Source organism: Pleurodeles waltl, chromosome 3_1 (genome assembly GCF_031143425.1).
Source record: "Pleurodeles waltl isolate 20211129_DDA chromosome 3_1, aPleWal1.hap1.20221129, whole genome shotgun sequence".
NCBI classification, from domain to species: Eukaryota; Metazoa; Chordata; class Amphibia; order Caudata; family Salamandridae; genus Pleurodeles; species Pleurodeles waltl.
Genome location: NC_090440.1, coordinates 1,955,632,547 through 1,955,650,127, shown reverse-complemented (window position 1 = coordinate 1,955,650,127; position 17,581 = coordinate 1,955,632,547). Strand labels below are relative to the sequence as shown.

Here is a 17,581-nt window from a genome sequence, read left to right as displayed (position 1 = left end):
AGAGGGCGCTGCGTATAGCCCCCCTCCTCAGGCCTATTTCTGTCCCAGGACCTGACATTTTATTTAGAGGGTGGGGGCATGCATCACGCCTACTGGGGCTAGTCTCGGCCCAGGGACCCCATACCCCAGGACCCAGTGACTATTTAAGAGGGGGCACATGACACACTTCCTGGATGGCTTTTGGCCCTGGGGACCCATCCGCTGGGGCACAGTGTCGTTTTTAAAAAGGGGGGGTGGGGGGGGACCCGAAAACCTCCTCCCAGAACCACCCCAACCCCCTGGGCAGTGAAACTATAAAAAAAGGGAGGGGGCAGCATGCCCCCCCTTGAGCCATTAATGGCCCCAAGAACCCCATTTCCAGAGGACGGCTCAATAGCTATGTCCTGGGGAGCCTAACCCTGGGACACAGCAATTTCCCTGCCTGCACCAGTGAAGGCAGAGAAACCTGTGTTTGCATTCGGTTGGCAGGAGCGTTTTCAAAACTCCCGCTAAACTGGAGTAAACACAAAACCTGCTCCCAGCAGGCACAAGCTTTGAAAAAGCTCTCACCGGCTGGGAGCAAACTATTGAAATGTTACTCTGCCTGCTTCAATGCAGATCAAAATATTGCCCCCACCCACAGGAAGCAGCTTAAGTAGCCACTCCCTGCACGTGTGAGCAATGTCAGCTTCTGCTGGGGTCCAGATGGTGCCGCAGGGGCCTTAGGGATCTCCCCATGGCCCCAACAACTGTATGGTGGGCACACTGGGAGGTCACCAGGGAACCCACTTTTAATAAAACAGGAACTGGGGGATGGAGTTCCTGGGGCCTGCACTGCCTCTGGGATAGAGGCTGCATGGCTCCCCTCCCTTCTATCTTTAGAAATGGCCCAGTGCCTTACAATGCTCGGGGATTGGGCCACATGCCTCCCTCCCCTTTAATTAAAAAACAAACATTCCTGGGAAATGGGGTATCCACGACCTTATAAGGTTCAGGGAGGGGAGGCCATGAGGCCCCACTCCCCTTTTAACATCTATGTACAGCCCAGGGGAATGGGGTTCCCAGGGCCTAAAGAGGCTCAGCGAGGGGTACCACACGGCCCTCTCATTTTTAAACTTATATGTATATCCCTGTACGGAGCTGGATTTACGTATGGTAGATAAATGTTGCTTTATGTTAAAACAAGCCTTGAAATTCACTGAAAAAAACAAAGGTTAACGTGACATTATAGTTAGGTGAAATGTTCTGTAACAATGTAACTTTTTTAACTCTAAAGACCACTGAAATTCACCAGTTACAGTTATTGTTATCTCAGGTAACTATAACTCATGCCCAAGGTAACTATAACTCACACCCTCACCATGCACTGCTAATTAGCCCACATATTACATCACTCATGACATCTTCTATGATATCATTGATAATAGCACTGCAACATTTGCAGTGAAATTATTGATGAGAAAACTGTGTAAGGCAGGAGCGCAACAAGCTGGGGCCAGGGTAGCAAGGCAGGACCATTCCAAATACCTCTGGGGTGTAATCCCCCAGAACCTTCTTCTACTTAGAAGTGGGCACATGGTATAAATAATGGACCTTCATACCCGACTTTTCAGTCCACCTCTGGGCCTGTGTAAGACTCAGAAGGGCTGCTGTGCTACCCTGCAAGAAGGACTGCTACTCGGCTGCTCTGCTACATGAATGAAAAGAACTGAACTGGCACCTTGAACCCAGGACCACTAGAGTGACTTCAAGAGCTAGTTGGCTGGCCTCCTGTTCAGAGCCTCTGAGACCGAAAAGGCTCCAATCATCATGAAACTAGCACCAGAACTCTGTCTGCTGTGAGTCCTAACCCCCAGTTGTGCCAACCCAGTTCTGGTCCTTGGATGTGGGCCTGACGGTGCTCTGCAAGCCCAACTGTGTTACTATGGCCAGAACTGATGCAACCTGATGCTCTGCTTTGGAACTGCCACAGAGTGATGCTTTCACAGAGATATGGAATTTAATAAAATATCTACTTGTCCATTGCACAAGCTGTACTCTAGTAGCCCTAAAACAAAATCCACTTGTTTCTTTGGTGCAATGTAGTGCCGCGACAAACCATGGCAGCAATCTCATTATATAATGGCTCTGATAATAGCTCTCTGATGTCAGGACTCATACTATAGTAGGGTTTCAATACAAGCAAATCCCTTATTTTGACACCTGTCCACAGATGTGCATACTGAGGCTGTAGGTAGCAGTAAGCAATAGTTCCAAGGTTTGAAATGCCCTTTTGAGTATGTGCAAACCTACAAACAATCATGTTTTAGGGATTTTTAAGAGATCTTCATTAATTGTTTTCCATACTGAGAAAGCTTTAACATTTATTCCTGACAGTTGGGGAAAAATGTAGTTGGGGGAAAAGTTACATTTTAAATGCTCAACAGATTTTCGCATGAGAAATTCTAGGAGTACATATTTGCTTGAGCTACAATGTAGTTCACAAATATTTTCTAGGAGAACCATTTCCTGGCTTACTTGTGTAAATTATTGGTAATTTAGGAGTTGTATATCTGCACTAACACAAGCCATATACCATGGGTGTGCTTTTGTGACTTCCTTTAAGAATTGGGCCCCTAATAAGGTCTGGTATTAACCAAGACCTTTTGTTTTCATTAAAATTCTGTCTCTCTCTATCTATTGGCTGGCTTCACTATAAGTGACAGCATTGTGCTCTTTTACAAGGAGCATATCAGCACACAAAGATGTTTTGTTCAATACCAGGAACTACTGTGGCAATGTGTGCTTTTTGAGACCAACAAATATTTTTGCTTTTGCCAATGTTTGCTATAATAGTGAGTGTCCAGAAGCTCCCACAACAATAAGGTTTTACAAAAACCATGTCAAAACAAGACACGCATTGACAAAACCAAAAGGTTGACGGCCAATGTCAAACCTACTGACTTTGACAATGCTTGTTTAGTTTCATGTTTGCCATAATCTTGTTGAAACTGTTTTTTTCTTCACTGCATTTTTTTAATGAATGTTTGAATTTTGAAATCAAAGAATCCTCAATATTGCTTTCAAGCTTCTGCAAATATTTGCATCAAATCAGAGAGCATTCTTGGAGCATTATACATAGCCTCATATTGTTCGAAATGCAAACGTGTGTGCAGATTTTTACACTGGAACTACTATCAGTAGTGCTGTCTGAGCTTACTACATTTCCTTAGTGCCACTCACCCTAATAGTAAAGGCTTTGCATTAATGAACCATGAATACAAGTTCGTACAGCATTAACATATGGACACAAATGTTACCTTTACTATAGACAATGCCCTTCCCTGATCCAGAATGTGGTAAAGTAAACTGGCAGCCAAAGGGTTTGTGCTGCAGGGGGTTGGGCCTGCTTATCGGAAGGACAAAATAAATATGAAAACCTGTTGCCCTTGACCCCAAACAATACGATGCTGGACCTAACATTGCTGCCTGCAGTCTTCTCAGAACTGCTGCTGCACAATGCATCCTAGAGGCAGGGCTTTGCATCACAAGCCCCTCATCAGCTCTGCAGCTTCCACTGAACCGCCACTGTGCGATGTTTCCTCGATATGGGATCTCGCAATGCTCTTTAAACCAGGAGTTAAGGTACTTTGTTCTGTGGGCCTAACTTGGTCCCTGTATCCAGCTCTATGCTCCATCACTGTCAGCCTGAACTTCTGACTGTGTGCCAGTCCGGCTCAATCATATAACCCCAGTTGGCTTGGTGTGCTTCTAGACCCTATTATCACTTTCATCTTTAAAACTGCATATCTCAGCTTTCACTGACTGGATTATTGCTGCTTTAGTCTCAAATAATGTATTACATTTTGCTCTATTTTTTTTTATTTGGATAGGATTTTTCTTGTGTTGTGTTTTTTACTTTATTACTGTTTGAAGTGCTACATAAATACTTTACACATTGCCTTTAAGTTAAGCCTGACTGCTTTGTGCCAAGCTATCAGAGGATTTAAATGGGTTAGTTTGGGGCTGGCTTGTGACAACACCCTGACAGAAATTGTGGCTGCTGCTTGAGTAGGGTCCCCCCCCCCCAATCATTAACCCAATTTCCTACAATACACATATATGACACCCAGTTGTGGTTGCCACTGTGTAGCTATGATTAGAATCTTGTATCCATAGGAAATTTAGTTTTTGGTTTGCTAATAACTTTGGTGCCATTTGACGAATCTTGAGGAAATGTTCCAAAAAATGTCTCAACCATCTCACCTTCTTCCTGGAATGTTTCAGGGTGATCCATCAAGTAGGGGGCTAAGAAAAAGTGGGGGTATCAACATTTATTTTCCCTTTGTGCAAATCAGTTCTGTAGATTTTGAAAAATTAAGGCTAGAAATGTATGTATGTTTCACGCAGAGGATCCACTGCAGATCAACTGCTGTGGATCCACAAATCCGCATCAAGCAAACATTGCTATTGGCTTGCTGTAACTTGAATGTAAAGTTGTGGCTGCCAGTTTAGGACACTGTTTTAAGACCTCTGGTACTCAATTTTAAGGACTAAGGGACTTGGTCGCAGGCCAGGCCTTGAACCCAAACTCCTAACAAACGCCTTTGGCCATGCACAGCTGGGGTTGAGCTCCGGCGGTGGTGAATTGGGCACCCATGAGCGGTTGGGCTCAGAGCCTGGCCGCAGGCCATACGCCAAGCCACAAGCCGCATACAGCCTTCAACAATGGGTGGCAGGGAATATGCTGGCTAAAGGGGGGGTTTGGGCACAGGGTCTGGCACTCTGCACAGCTACAGACATTTTACTTTACATTAAAAAACACAGAAATTCACTAAAAAAACAAAGGTTAAATGGAAGTTATAGATAAGTGAAAGTATCAGTTGAAACATAACTTTTTAAACAAACAAACCCACTGAAATTTACCTGTTATAGTTCCCTCAGATACCTATAACTATAATGTGCACCCTCACCATGCACTGCATGTACCCTCACAGATTACACTACTCGTGACATGTTCAATTACTGCATTGATAACATCACAAACGACATCTGGAATGACATCATTGACAGCAACATTGAGCATGGTGAGGGGGTGAGTTGTGGTTACATTAGGAAACAAGTGGTGGTGGCAGAGAAAGTGAAGAAAGGAAGAAAATGCATAAGGAAAGAGCTGTAGATTAGAGAGAGACACTGAATGAGAGCAGATAGGGCAGGTAATGATTAAAGTATTAGGATCTGTGTGTTTTCTGCATTCCTAATCCCTTATTACGAGTTGAACAATGAGCTCAGCTAAGACAGACTGTCAAATTTGACTGTAAAGGGCTGAGGATAGGGATCTCAATATTACTACCCCTTTTTTGGATTCTTATGTAGCCGAAACTCGGCATAGAGGCTTTGGAGGGCTTTTTGTTACATTACACGAGGTGTAATTTTCTTTAAGCACAGATTTGGCAAAAATCACAGGATATCGGGACTCAAACCTGCTTTCCCTGTTTCAAAGTCACTATCTCTGGCTCTAATGCCACACCGTCGCTAGTATCCCTTCAACAAATAATGGATGTTACATGTTACTGATCCCAAAAGATAGAGAATAACATGCAGACCCAGGGATAATGTAATTTATGATTCCTGGCTGAATAACAGGCCCTTTACCTATGGCAACGTAGTGTTGAATGACAGTGGAGGGAGGGTGCAATGGGGAGGGAAGGGGGGCAGAGAAAAGCCATATCAGGGTTTTCAGGAAGGAGCGTTCCTCATGGTACAAGAGAGGCCGGTGGGGCCTGGTTGCACATCTGCATGCAACACCTAGAATCATTTGTGGTTTCACTGGGTGCAGATCAAGAACTGGTAAGACAGGGTCCAGTGGTCTCAGACCTGGGGTTACCAGGTACAGAACCACCAGCCACTTGCAGGTTACCACTCTGGGCAACTTGTAGTAAAGGTATTTGGTGATGTGGGATAATGCCCAAAGTATTAAACCACAACTACCATATCTATCCAGTGGTTGTCATGTGGTTCAGCCTCTGCCAAAGGCCTCATGGGAAAACTGGAAGTTTCCCTTTTGTGGACAATCTCAAAGTATGGCATCCTAATGCCTCAGCACCTACAAGCAACTTAGTTCTGCAGCGTGTGCATGGTAAGCACCATAAACCAATATAGTCGAGAAACTTGTTGACTCTCCTCTGACAGCATCATATGTTATTTGTGCTTCACGTAACCTAACAGATAATGCTTCTCACCTGAGCTTGCTCTGAGGTGTAAACCGGCTTCCAGTGATAGAGGACACCCTGGAACTGTAGCCTAGTGGAAGTGGTTTGTGCAAAGACTCAAGAGATGGACTCTTGCGTAAGTAGAAGTCTGGTCGAGCCTTTCCATCTCTGCTTCTCAGAAGGTCTGCAAGGAGAGAAAATAAATTGTTTACATAGGTGGTCCTGAGACAACACTGACTGGCACTGGCAATACACATACACATGGGCAGAGAGACCCACACTTCTGTATTATTGAGAACTAGTCGAATCCTGCCCTGATTGAGTGCATCATTCTAGTTAAAAGGTCCAATGCCACAGGATAGATCAAACACCCAATTGCAAAGATGAGAGCCTGCAAAACAATCACAGGAAACGTGTACATCTGATCATGTCTAGGGAACAGCACCATGGATGTTTAGCAGGTGGCAACAGACAGCTGCTCACTTGAGAGAGATGTGAAGCTACTGCCTCACACACTTTTGTCAACTGGCAAGCATATAGGGTATGCTTTGATATCAGACAAATGCAAGATGGAAGCTTTCATAAAGAAGGATAGTGAACCCATCCTAAGTTATGATAGCTGTGTGAGCCACTTACAGAAGAAAGATTATGAGGAAGTGATGTCATGTTTAACCCATCGGAGTAAACAAACAATTGATGGGTTTGATGCTTGAATTAATCTCAGTCACTTGTAATTACTGGAGCCACGTCCCAGTCCATTGTTTGTTTGTCCACAACGCCACCTCAGATTCGATCTAGACAGTCCAGCCCAAAGTGCCAAGCCAGGTCTTCTCTGACCTGGCCTGACAGTTTACACTGGACAGTTAATATTTAAGCAGGGTTAAGGCTGATATGCATATGGATGGGTCTAACCCTGGCAATTACCAGTAGCTAAGATCAATTCAAGCATTTCACCATCACTTTTTTGTAAACTTTAGTGCAACACTCAAGTGTGAGAGGTAGTTCCAGAAGTGGGTCCCGTGCTCACTGTGCCACTGGAACGAAGCTATACCAGACAGAAGAGTCCCAACCGGGCGAAACCCTTTGTGAAATGCTTGTGTTATGGTTTGGGGAGGACATGGCCTGGCATTTCAGTTGGACTGTTCCTACTGGAACAGGGTCAAGACTGATCTGCATGTGAGTCCTAACTAAGGTGGCATGGTGCCAGAAACCTCTTTCAGGGGGTCATGGAGCAATCAAGAGTTACCACGGGGTTGTGCCCTTACACTCTTGTAATCCTTGGTCCTACTAAGGGCTCTCAGTAATTGGGCCAAGTACTACCCCTTCAGCACTGGACTGTCAGCAGTCCAATACTCTTCAGTTAGAGGTAGGTGCAAGTTGGGCATAGGCTCAATACTCAAAATACACACAGTGGACCCCATACTATGATTGTTCAGTCCAATATTTAATTTTGGTAGAAAAAGCAGTATTTATTATACATGAAAAACTCAGCGCAGTAAATATTCCAGTCTTCAAGTCTCTCAAGGCTAGCCTCCTAGCAGTGGCCTGGGCATTGTCACCTATTCCCTATGGGTCCTTTCCCCTCCTCCTGCACACTAACGAACATAATCCTGGCAGATTTATGGAAGTGACCCCACAGGTGGTGCCTGCATTAGTGGTGCACATCCCAACCTGGCTTTGGCCTCGACAGTTCAGCTCTTCTGGGGGTAATCTGCAGAGCCTGTGCAAGTCTCAAAAGAGCCCGCTGCCATTCCCCAGTCTAAACCAACTGCGTGCTTCAAAGGTCCGGTGACAAGCAGCTTACACCACGCCCTCCTGCAGTCAGCGCTCTGAAGCGGTCACAGCTGGCGACAGCTTCTAGATGAAGCAGCTCCTTTCTCATAGTTTATACTGGTAAGGTGGTGGAGCAGCACGATGCTGCAGGATGGCTTCTTACCTTGATCCAGAGTTCCTCTGCTGATCACAGGGAATACTGACACAGATAATGGCAATAGTGGCGCCCTCCTGATACAGAGGCTTCCAGGGAAATGGCCACACCACGGTCAGTTGTACAGTATCCTCCTGGCATACAGGGCCATGGACATGGGCGACGGCCCCTGAGAAAGGCAACTACGACGGGCCCAGCAGTCTCAGTGGCCTCCTTCTGTCATATGTGTGTCACAGACACAGGTGATGGCTCCTATGAACGCCATAGGTGATGGCCCACAACTGCATGCCAGCCCCAACTGGTGTTACTGACTTTCACAAGAGGGCATACTGCGGTCTTGCAACACTGGTCCTCAATGGACTGGGTGCCTCCCACTCTGCTCACTGAAATTCACAGGCTAGGATCCCTTTTTGGCCTTACTCCCTCCAGGGTGTCTCCTCCCCTTTACGGACACACTAGTCTTAGAATGCAGGCAAAGGCTGGTGCTCCGGGAACAGGTAAGTATTCTCGGTTTCCTAAGTATGGCCCCCTCATCCAGCTGGAAGACTGGCAGACCTTGGTCCCCCTTCCTGGTTGCAGCAGCTCAATGTCGTGGTGATCTTCTTTCTCTTAGGTGAACAGTGATGTGGACAAAGTTTGGGACTGAAGCTCCCACCCTTATAGTCCAAATCCAGACACAAATGTGATTTAGTGTATGTTCCTTTGAAATCTAGGTTGTGGGCATCACCTCCTTTGAAGTGCTCTCTCCTCTGCCCTATCCGTTGTCAAGCGGACAGCCTGCTACATCAGCAGTGGCTCCAATTCTAACTGACCCAAAACAAAGATCAAGGGAGCAACTGAGGATCATACCTGGCTGTCAGCCTCCAATGAAATATTCCTCACAACGGTTCAAAGATCCAAGCCTTCCTCTTTATCAATATTCCATGGACCACATTGCCAGCTTTATTAGCCCCATCACATCACCAGCCAGATTAGTCCCACCATCTCACTGACAATGATCCAGGGTCCACTGACCAGTAACTCTTCCTGGAATCGAGGAGCCCTTGATGTGCTCAGAGGATCCTCTTACCCCAGAGTGTGTTCCCATTCAAGCCCTCAGGAATGTCAGCAATTCATTTCTCCTGTCTGGGGTTTCCAGTTTTCACCTTCACTACCCTTGCCAGGTGCTGACCTTCCAAAATGGAACTCACAGGACTCAGTGTTATGTACCATACTTAGGTACACATCAATCTTAGTAGTACACACACATAGACACAAGTATTCTGCGCTGACTTGCACTACACAAAATCCATGAAGGCCAAGGGTGAGTTGTGGGCTGTAAAGCTCCACTCCAGTGACACAGGTAAAAAGGCCTGTTCACACTACTGATTCAACTAAACCCAAATGGGTATGTTGCCACCACCTTGCTCATGTCACTTAACTCCAGGTAAGGGCAATAGCCTCAGCCACTATTAGGGTAGCACTTTGTGCAACCCTCTTTTTTTAACAAGACCACATTGCCATGAGACAGGCCTAGGTCATGCACATACAAATGATTCATCCCTATTCGCCCATGACCAAAAATCATTATCAGTGGTTCAGAGCCATACATGTGGGGTCACTCAGGGCACGGGTGCACACCAGTCAACATGCAGGGGACTTTTCCGTCCCAACACATGGTGTGCAAAATAATGATGGACTGGGATGTGGCCCAGAGTAATTCAAGCACTCCACCCTTCAATGTTTTGTAAACTTCAAGGTGAACTCCTAAGTGCAACAGGTATACCAGACATGGGTCCTGTGCTCACTATGCCCCTGGAACCAAGCTATGCTAGACTGAAAAGTCCCATCTATGATGAAACTGGTTTTGGGTTGCTTGGGTCCTGGTTTGGGAAGGACTTAGCCAGCAGTTCTAGCTGAACTGTTACTATTGGAGCAGGGTCAAGACTGATTTACATATGAGTGAGTCCAAACTCAAGTGGCATGGTGTGCAAAATATGTTGGATGCTGTCTTGAGTAATTAACAGTGGCTGAAATGAATGCAAGCATCCCACCAATCACTTTTTTTGTGTACTTCAATGCTTAATTCGCTGGCAAAGCAAGAAAGAGGAGGACTTTTTTTATGAAGACCAGGTCAGCACTGCCGCCTAATGCTAATATAGATTTATCTGTGACTGCAAGACTTACTACCTGCACAATTTACAATTTAAGTGATGTATTTTTACTTGTTACAGTAAAGTCCAAGTTGGGACAATGTGGGTGCTGGGACTGGCTGATTCAGGGTGATTGTCATGATAGGTCTGTGTGCTATTTTCTTTGTGTGCTTCGGGGAAGGCAAGGGTGTTTGTTGTGTGCCATGTAGTAATTGTCCTGTTCGCTTCCTTGAAGCTATTGTGAGGGTACTTCTTTGTTGAAGCCATCACGAGTGGGTGTGTGGATGTCCAGGCAGGCCTTTCCCATGGCAGGGGTAGGTGCGCTCTAAGAATCTGAAAGTCCCATGCTCGACATGGCTTGAGAATGGGCACACATTCCTAATAAAGGCAGAGGCCACATAGACCGGAGAATGATACTCCTGTAAAAAAGTGGGCCTCCATCTGCACTGAGGGGCTACAGATGGCTGTTTAGACCGATCGGGCAAGGATCATCTATAGAATATCAAATGCCCTATCACACCTTTCGCCATAGTGAACGGGTGCCAGTGTTAACAAGCATAACCTGCGCAAAGTTGGCTAAACCCATGCAGTAAGACGAAAGTCCTGATTCAGATGTCGGCGACGGGTTACTGCGCCACAACGGTGAGGAATATCCCGTCCACAAACTATAAATCCCAATACTCCCTATGAAACTTATATTTCGGCGGACGGGATATCCGTCACCGTGGTGATGCCTAAACTAGACCCAAATCTTATTGAAGAACCTTATTTGCAGGCTGACTTCACAGAACTGCATTTACAGCGCGTGCCTACCGCGCCTGGGGTGGCCATGGAGACGGGTTACATTCACCATAACCTGCGATGTGTGGCAGGCGCTGCCATTTTAAGTATAAATGGGAATCTGTCAAATCTGGGGATATTGGTAAGCACTCCCAGTCTGCAAATTCTGTGCAGATACTCAGACGCTCACATTGTGGCGGAGTTAATATCGAGGACTCCTGGGGCAAAAATGAAGAAAATTCAACGCTACGCCAAATTTTGCCATGCAGCCACAGCTCGAATCACGGCTCCGAAGGATAACTTGTTGTCTCAGGTACCATTTCATACCACCATTCTACTGTTTCTAAGCACTATAAATAATGATGGACTATTGCCTAATTTATTGATAATGGATTATTGACACTGGCAGGATGGAAGGCTGAGTTACCTTCCCTAGATTATGATACATGGCAGGCAGGTTATTACAAATGTCAGCGACGAGCGTTTAACTCAAGTGGGTATAATGCGGGCAATATGTTCTGGTCTCTTATGAGTAGGAGACAAACACTAATCATGCCACCCACAAGTTTATCACCAGTGAAGGTTTGATGTTCGGATCACAGCTCTTAATACAGCAAACGCCATAAACAGTGCAGTTCGCCCATACAAGCTATGGCAGTGGGTGAACAGCTAGTTTGGCCTCGTCATTTGCAAGAGTAGAGCACGTTGCATTATTTAGAGGAGACGGGCTAAACTGGAGCTGAACCGCGCACCTGCACAGCGGGCAGGTTTTAGGCCGTGTACCTGCAGGAGAGGCAGGCACGGGAAGGAACCCGGGTTTGGCAGAGTTAAATATTCTCCACAGCTGGAGTGACAGCCCATAGCAGGCGTTCATTATTTCTCAGCAGAGGGAAATTCTCACGGTTACTCAGTAAACCAGGAATACCCGTTTATCAGAGCTGTACTGGAAGCAGCGAGGGCAGGAGGGGTCCCTGGGGAAAGCAGTCACTAGATAGGGATTTGATAAGATATCTTTACGAGAAGCCCTGACTAGCATTTTCACCAAAATGTGCATTTTCATGCCACATTCGGTGACTCCACCCACCAAAGCCCTGCCATCTGAATACGTGTACACCTGGACATGTCCTGATCAGCACAGATCATCACCCACGAACGCGTATTCACCAAGAGGCCAAAGCAGGCTTGTGAGGCGTTTTGGGGGTCTAGGAAAAAACACCCACTACCTGCAGGGTCGACAAGGACACCTGATACAAAGCACAGAACAATATCCTCCGGGAAAGAGATGGGGTGCGTCTAGTGTTTTTTATAATACAACTTCTGACAACCTCAAGTGGCGGGCGCCATGACTTTGCCATGTCAGTTTTCTCTTTTTTAACATCAAAAAGGCAGGTTCCTTTTTAAATCTTTAAGTAGATTTTGCAGCCAGGTGCTGAGCCCTGCAAAATGCATGGGCCTGGGGCATCATAACTCCTCTGACTGTGCCAAAGATAAAACAGGCAATGTCGCACACTCTTAGATTTCCAATCACAGCAGAGTTGCCCCCTGCCCAGTCTTTCTACCCTCAACAGCCTCTTATTCAATCAATCAAATCTCTTAAGCGCACTACTCACCCGGTAGGGTCTCAAGGCGCTGGGGGGGGGGGGGGGGGGGGTGGAATACTGCTCGAAGAGCCATGTTTTGAGGTGATTTCTGAAGGTCAGGAGGTCCAGGGTCTTGCATAGGTTGGTAGCGAGGAAGTTCCAGGTTTTGGCAGTGAGGTAGGAGAAGGATCTGCCGCCGGAGGTGGTGCGTTGGATGTGGGGGACTGTAGCGAGGGCGGCGGGGCAGAGCGGAGCTGTTGCGTTGGTTTGTGGAAGTTGATTCGTTCGTTGAGGTAGGCCGGTCTGGTGTCGTGGAGGGCTTTGTGAGCGTGGACAGGGATTATTGCCTCTCTGCTCTTATTGGGAGCAGAGAGGCTATGGTAAGGCAGGAGTGGAATCTACAGATAAATTCCCTACTGGGATTTACTTCTGTTCCCATCGCAGCCTTGATGACACCCGAGGCCAACGGGTAGAGATAACAGTGGCAAGGCAAGGTATAAAAGGTAGCATCAAAGTCACCAGGGGCTGCCACCCGTGCAGGGGCGTAGCTATCAGGGGGGATGTTTGGGGTGTTACACCCCCCTAAAAATGTATTCTGTAATGAATAGTTGGGTACAGGTGCTTTTAGTGGCGTAATGGGAAGTGCCTGTCGGATTTCACCTGGGATTTTTACATGACCACACTAACAAAAACACATGCACACACACACTCTTGTCTTTTCTGAAGGCTTCAAAAATGTTGATTAGTTTGAAAAAATGGTTTTAAAACCAACAATGCGTCGTTCTCTCTTTTCACTGCACCTTAAGCTCCCCACATGTCCTGCTTTTCATATACTGTATTTTTTTACAAGTGATTCCAGCGGGACTGCTGGAAATTCTGAAGATCAAACCCCCCCCCAATCTTACTGTCCAAGCTGCGCCCTTGCACCCATGACCACTCTTAAGTGGCGGCCGCGCTCTCGCTGCCACCAGAAGGGTCTGTCACTGTAAAAGGCTCAAATAGGTCTATGCTGGACAAGGTGAACTTGCAACTGAAAAGGCAAAGTATCCACACAGAACTGAGGCTTGTGAGTCATCCACTGCGTGCAATTCATTAAGAACTAAGTGAAAACTTAGCTCTTGTTGAAAATTAATCATAAAGCACCTCATGTACAAAGGTTGCTGTCGCAGAGTCTGTGATTCGCACAAACAGAGAGTTTGTAACTGCAAGACACGTTTAAACATGTATCAAAGCCCTCTTACTAGTTGGAAAAGTATTTAGACCCATGAAAGGGCTTTTGCGATCCATTATGAAATTAAAATAGGACGGTGGCCTGAAAGAGGCATTCTTCTCCTATTTATCGTTTGCATGGGAGTGTATCAATGCTGTGAGACTGTAATTGTTGTTGCAAACCATGGAGCAGTTACCTACCCCGGATTGGGGTGATACCTGCTTCAGAACGGGGAAAGGGCCGTCATGGGACATATTCCCCTTCGAAAATCGAGCCAACAGCATCTGGGAGAGCAAGCAGCGTTCCACGAGGACTTCTGCATGCGCTCCCTGGCGTGTCCCTAATGGGAAGCCTTTCTTTTTTTAAACAAAATTATTTTTATGGGTTTTCACATGGGGTCAACTATTACAGCAGAAGGGATACACTTCTTTAAAAGTACCCTTGTATTTTAGAGAAAGCTTGTATTCAAATGTGAAGCCTAGGTACCAGAGGGGTGCGTACATATCCGTTGACTCCAGATCTCTTCGGTGCTGGTCCTTTCAAAGGTGACAGCCTGTATGACCTGAGAGAGGAAGATGGCTCTGCTGGTGGGGCTTTTAGAAACGGGACTGGTGTTTCCATATACAAGAATTTTGGGTGCAACACGACTGTGCCCTGGCTGGGTACCAAGCAAGTGTTGAGTTTAAGCGACAGACAGCAGGAACCATCCCACCATTCATTTTCCTTCTTTCCAACCCTTTATATTATTAAGTATGACAAGCCGACTTTTACAATCTTACTAAAATTAAATTATTATACCAATAGGAGCTTTCAGCCAGTCCTCTTCAGCCACTGGTGTATTGTTGTGTCATTCACAATTTTCTTCCACCCACTACAGCATGGAGCTGTGGACCTGCCCACATGACCCATTTGTTAAGTTCACCGTGAGTGATGTAATTCTGCTTTTTCACAAGGAGCACGTCTACACAAAGTACTTCCCATTAAAGCAAAGAAATGAATATAAATATATATATATATATATATATATATATATATATATATATATATATATATATATATATAATGTAATAATATAATGTTTATTTTTTATATGAGTGAGGGCCTGGCAGCTTCTCAAAATAAAGTTTTTTAAAAAAGCACCATGACAAAACCAAACAATTATTGACAAAGTCAAAAGGCTAGCAGGCAACAGAAATAATGGCTTTGTCAATGCTTATTATGTATTTCGATTATCGTATTATGCCCTCAATAATAATGTCAATAGGTTTAAGTACCCAATTAGTTTGGTATACTTCAGCACAGGAGCACAACGACCATTGGGCTCGAAGGGCTTTCCTCCCCCTATCGTGTGCCGCAGCCCGGGCTGCAGCTTTGTGGGTGCTTGTCTCACGCAGGGCACTGCTTGAGAAGCCAGCGTCGGAGAAAACGTTTTGGTTTTTTTAAAGAGAGAGACATGTTCATCTCTTCCTCCTGCTGGAAAGCGCCTTCAAAGGAGGGGTGGAGGTCACCAGTAATGCCTTGTCAGGGGAAGTAAGCGCCTTATAAATAGAATAACAATTACCATGATTGCTAGTTCACGGACCTCAAGGCGGGGATTTCACTGTGCATGGCAATGTGCTTCAACATTCCTCACTGAGACAATGTTGGGCCATTAACACTGTGATGACGGAGGCAGCATTTGCACTAGAAAGGCAATCTCTGCTCTGTTCCCGAACTAACTGTTAACCTGATCCCTTCCAAGCAAAGAAGGTACAAATGACAAATTATATTGTAGGCAGGGCTACTGGAATTAAGCAATTGTGAGGCCCCATCATTTTTTGCATACCCATAGATTCACCACATTCGCTAGATAATCCATCATCTGTTGCATAATCTTTATATTGTAACGATAACTCAGATGATTCAAAAGTTCCTAAATACATAGCAACACGTGTTAATGGGCAGTGGAAGGCCCTTTGCATAGCTTGACTGGTCACCTATCTGTTGCTTATTGCTTTATTTGGGTGCTATGCTAGTACTAATGAGGTGCAACTAATGCCCAGCTAAGGTTAATAACTGTAAAAATGAAAAAATAATGAATAGTGTCACAAAATGTGGCCACACTACGCCTTGTAAGTGGCAAATTCTTGCAACATAATTTATTCAACCTTGCTGCATAACGTGGCCCTCCTGTGTCACATATTGCCAGTAGTCCTGATTGTATGTAATTACATGTTATACACTTATTACCCTTGACAAGGCGTAGCAACCACTATATACAAGCAAAAAAGGCAGGGGCAGCTCCTCCGGTGGGGGTTGTCCTTTCACCAGCAGTGGCAGCTGCAAAACCTTTAAAAGAAAACAAAGCCATGGGGGTGACGAGCAAGGAGGGGGGGGGGGTGCACAGCACTCTCCCTCAGAGCACATGTGTGTTGGGCTGGCCAAACACACATACGCAGCAGGCTAACTCCAGCTCAGCAACACAGTTTCCGGGTTGGAGAGAGCATGCACAGGGCCCAGTCTGCCCAAGAGCGCCCAGGGAATCCTGACGCTGCTCTGAGAAGTGTCAGCATTGGCCACAGGGTAGGCTGGGAGACTGTGCTTGCCTACAGCAGAGGAGCGGCGCAGCGGTGGAGAAGGTAGGTTTTAAAAAAATATATATTTAATAAATGTAATGTTTATTCCCCCCACCCACCTGCACACCACCCTACCCCTTCCACGCCCCACGCGCCACTCCTGGAAAAAGGGGAGATCTTTTTTATGGTATTGCAGTGATTCAGTGTCCATCAGGCATGTCAGAAATTCTTTTATCAGCATCTTGCATTCTGGGGTGCTTGTGCTTTTTCTTCTAAAAATTCCAAGTACTGGCTAAAAAGTCAGAGCATGCAAAGTGATATTGGGAAATATAGGTCTAAGCAGCAGTTACTTTGTTTTGGTGGTTGGTAGTAGGTGGCACCAGCATCTACTTGTAGGGTCAGGGACTTTTAAAAGATGGGCCTGTGGGCAGTCTCTGACTAAAATGCTTCTGGCTGCCTGTTCTATCCCAAAAGGAAGGCCAGCCGTGCCCAAGCCTTGATGTTGCCTGACAGTCTGTCAGGCAGTATTGGTGTCAGAGTGATGTTTGACAATAACGTTATGTTCACAGTTAGTTTAACAGTCAGGCAGTTACTCTAACAGACTGTACAAAGGCAGCAAAGAAGAGCAGCCTACCACTGAGCTCCTGTGCTTCTTGACCTCTTCATTGCTATCTAGCTCAGTTTGGGCGGGGCATATGTATCACAGAAGGGACACACATGGTTCACAGTATTCCACTGCGACGTATCAAAGGCTGCAGGATGCTGACCTCTCACAGTCCACCTCACAGAATGATGCATGTGCCTCTTGCCCTGGGTATTTCTTAGCTGAACATATATTAGACTGACAAGTGGATCTTCATGGCACCATGCATGGACAGCACCTGGCAATGTGCCCACCAAAGCTTTCTGCCATAGTAGTTGGTGTCCATCCACCACCCATTGCCAACCTCAGTTTGGCAATTGAAGTACTGTTGTTTATTGCACCTTTTGCTGAAACACAGTCCAGATACCTCCCATTGTTTGAATGTCTGCCTGAAGAGGGAATTTTAAAGCTCGGGGTTGGCACCAGCAAGAACAGTTCACATTAACACATCTCAGGGGTTTAAGTGAGGATGACATCTGGGCAAATACACTAAACCAGCTCCATTTCCCATTAAAGCAATAAAGTAGCTTGGGGCCACAAAACTTGGTTTTCAAAATGAAACATTCTAGGGCCATATTTATTTT

General features: G+C 45.8%; 1 protein-coding gene across 2 annotated transcripts in view; it reads right to left on the bottom strand.

The window, feature by feature from the left end:
• Positions 1-17,581, bottom strand: part of SPECC1 (sperm antigen with calponin homology and coiled-coil domains 1) — a 956,149-nt gene that overhangs the window by 372,834 nt on the left and 565,734 nt on the right. For both annotated transcript variants that reach the window (XM_069226282.1, XM_069226283.1), the window contains one exon: positions 6,201-6,354. In XM_069226282.1, the coding sequence (XP_069082383.1) occupies positions 6,201-6,354 (154 nt within the window). The remainder of the gene's footprint in view (positions 1-6,200; positions 6,355-17,581) is intronic.